Genomic DNA, 3,573 nt, shown 5'->3' on the forward strand with positions numbered 1-3,573 from the left:
GAGATATTGACACAGTCAGTAGGCAAAACGCAAGTTCTACATATCACACATTACCTGCCATTATTCCAAAACGTGGAATATGCAATACAATATATTCTGCCTTTTGCCTAAAGCTCTGTATTTAATTCAGGCAACTGTCTGATCCATAGCATCAATTCTTCCTTCCGCTGATGATATGTGGCTGTAGCTCTAAGAGCAGGACAATGAGGGACTTCACAATTATTTTTGTCCTAGTTTTCTTGTCAGAAATTGTACACTAATTGCATAGAAATGGTGCATAAGATACCGAGGGTGTTAAATTCCGCAGCAACAAATTAGGAGGACAGGGTTGCCAACGCTGACTTGGAAAATCCTGAAGGGCTTCTGACTGGACACTGCAGATCTGATTGACTCTGCAGATTAAATGGTACCCTGTACAAGGAGAGCTTCTGCCTGAAACGATGAAGAATTACTATACATAACCTTAGTCCCTGCCATGTTGGGGTTTGCTCCACCTCTTGAGGGAGTCCTTTTGTGGCTGTGCCTACCACTCCGGGTCAGGATTCCAAAGGTGCACACAGGCTCAAAAACAACGGAGACTCCTGCTGTATGGTAGACCAGGGTGTCTGCCCTCCATAGCTATTTCCTCCAGTGGAATTTACCTCTGTCGTTCTGGGAGACTGTCAAGCCCCGCCTTAAATTTAGTAACCCTATGAGAAGCACCAGCAAAAAGAATTGGCAAAATGATGAAATTTTTCATTCCACTAATTAAAAGTCAGTCCCTCCTATGTGAATGTCTGGCAGTCAAACGGAATTGTACTGAGCCAATCACAAAAATGAAGGCTTACTATCAGCTCAACAAGAAATGTGGCATGCAAGGTGTCAAAGGGCCTTTTCCCTAATGGCATTGGTTCATCATTTATCATTAGCCCCTCTGGGCATTTCTTTGTACTCCAGTGCCTGGAATGAATGTGGATTTTTTTTTCCATTTTAGATGTTTATTCATTTGCAAATGAATGCACATCCCTGCAGCATAGCAGACTTTTTTTAAGCCAACAGAATCCGGAGCCTATTTAATTACTGCAGGAGAATCTCTGTAAAATAGAGTCAATATTTTGTTTTGTTTTGTTTTTAAAGCCTCTTACCTGATAAAATTATAATCAGAAGTTTAGCATAACAATCCAGGCAGCTGTGGAAAAACTTGATAGTATGTGCAATATCCTCCACACGGTACAGCATCTAAAAGAGACAATTGCCACTAAGAAAAATAAGCATAGTGTTAACATTGCAAGTGGCACTGAGAACTTCTGAACATGAAAATAGATCTGTGGCTATGACAAATCCAGTTGCTATGACCCTCCACACAAATTACAATAACACAATTCCTATTCCCATTTTTCAGACTGGGGCACTGAAGAAAAGTCATATTAATGTGGTGGTCTGATTACTGCGCTGATGGCACCACAGAATGGTGTTTTATGGGAACTTTCTTCTGCATACGTCTCACTGGGCTGTTGCTATAAGATTTGAAGAGCTTAGGCAGCTATTGAGCAAGTAGAAGGAACTTGGAATGAGATGTCCCTCAGGAAAGTGAGTGGACTCATGTAGTTAGGCCATTTGGCCTCTTCCTTTTGAAGTCACAACAGAAACCAGCTCAGGACAGGCTTAGCACACAGGACTACAGGGAGAGGAACCACCCCTCCAGAGTATAGAGTTGAGCTATTAAGTTAATGAAGAAAGGTGAAGACTGAAACAAGGAAACGGGTAACAGAATTAACCAAGGATTGAACTAATTTCTCCCCCAATTTAATATTCAAAGGACCACAGTGGCCATGAAAAGGGGGACAATTTCCTAAAAATCTTATGGGCCTTGAAAAATCGTCCCCACCAGTGTTTCCTCTAAGCTGAGTTAGCGTGAGCTAGCTCACAGTTTTTCAGCCTCTAGCTCACACATTTGTGCCTTAGCTCAGGAAAGATGGCTCCAGAGCAACCTTTTATGCAGCAGACAAATCGCCTGCTCACAACTTTAATGCCAGTAGCTCAGAAAGTAGAATTTTTGCACACAAGACTCCACAGCTAAGAGGGAACATTCACCCCAATTTGAAGCCAGGAATTTTTTGGAAAAGATCTTAGGACCGACCTCTATATGAAACTACAAGCATTCAGGTTGGCTTATGGTCATCTGGACATGTCAATACTGACTTATTTCTTAAGCCAGGCACAAGGGATGTTATTCAGTGTTTGGGATGGCATTAGAGATATGAAGTTATTGCCAGCAGTGTATACATTATTTTTGTGTGTGTCCTGCCATGGCCTCTCATCAGACCAGCAGGCACATTCTCTGAGAGCTTCAATCTGTACCCCAGCACACCTAAAATTAGCTTTCAGAAGGATGATCAGAACTACTGACACATATATGGTTTCATGCACAGGGGTATCACAGGCACCTACTCCTCTTAATGGGGAACACAATTCCCCCACTGTGTTAGATGCAGCTGTGGAACTCTCTTCAAATGACATTTTAGTTTGTGAAGAATGAAATGCTTCTTGATTGGTTTTATGAACTAAAACATCTCTCTCCCTATCCTACAACACCACTACAGAGAATTTGCAATATGGACCCCTATGGTGGGGGAGATAGGAAAGCAACAAACAGGAAACAATACTGTGTGTAAGGGAGGGGGAAAGCCAGAAGCTGATCTGTGGCAAAAAACCCAGCATGGAAAAGCCCTTTGCCATCCATGAGGAATGAATTTTCAACAACAATCAGACCCATCATTTTACAGTGCCATTAGCCCTCCAAACAGTCACATACATGTTTAGAAACAAAACAGGGCAAGCTACCATTTTCCTTCAGCAACCAGGGGCGGATTAAGGCTCACTGGTCCCTTCAGCAACACGCTGCCACCAGGGGCGGATTAAGGCTCACTGGTGCCCTAAGCACTTACCAGTCTTGGTGCCCCCCTCCTCCTTTCCACACTGACCCAGCCCATTTTAGTTGTTGACCTGTTGTACAATACACTGTACAAACTAAGCTTTTCACCCTTTCCCCAACTTTGTGGTGCCCCCTTTGGCTCGGGTGCCCTAAGCACGTGCTTACTCTGCTTAATGGTTAATCTGCCCCTGGCTGCCACACATTTTCTTTGAAAATGAGATAGGCTCGGAGAGGGGCTACTTGCCATCAGGACCTGTCAGTTGCCCTACTCATTTGAATTGTGTGGGACTTAGGGTCACCAGATTTCCTAATATAGTGGGAGACCTCCTGCTGGCAACCCCTGACTCCCACGACTGCTCGGTAAACCGGTGGGAGGGGAATAATGCAAAAAGTTGTCATTGTACAGACAGCATAACATCATTTCCAGGGTGAATCCAGAAGTGATGTCATACTATTCTAGGATTTCTAGGTTTGTCCCAGAAATGATGCCGTAACTCCATGCTGTTGACATGATGGTGGCCCTCTATACCCCCCCCCCAGTCTCATGGGGGCTCCAGCTGGCAACCTTACTGGAATTCCTGTGAATGGCTATTAAAAAAAAACATTTGGAAAACCAGTTGAACAGGCTTCCCCACCTCCAACAAGGACTTCTCATGTTC

The 3,573-nt window shown here is 43.7% G+C and overlaps 1 protein-coding gene across 1 annotated transcript in view; it reads right to left on the minus strand.

Moving 5' to 3' along the window:
- Positions 1–1,218, minus strand: part of LOC107115022 (carnosine N-methyltransferase 2-like) — a gene marked incomplete at its 5' end in the record, with an annotated part of 4,015 nt that extends 2,797 nt beyond the window's left edge. Inside the window, one exon of the mRNA XM_015416630.1 lies at positions 1,125–1,218. Within this exon, the coding sequence (XP_015272116.1) occupies positions 1,125–1,218 (94 nt within the window). The remainder of the gene's footprint in view (positions 1–1,124) is intronic.
- Positions 1,219–3,573: the final 2,355 nt, after the last annotated feature.

Source organism: Gekko japonicus, unplaced genomic scaffold (assembly GCF_001447785.1).
Source record: "Gekko japonicus isolate JY-2015 unplaced genomic scaffold, Gekko_japonicus_V1.1 scaffold4818, whole genome shotgun sequence".
NCBI lineage: Eukaryota > Metazoa > Chordata > Lepidosauria > Squamata > Gekkonidae > Gekko > Gekko japonicus.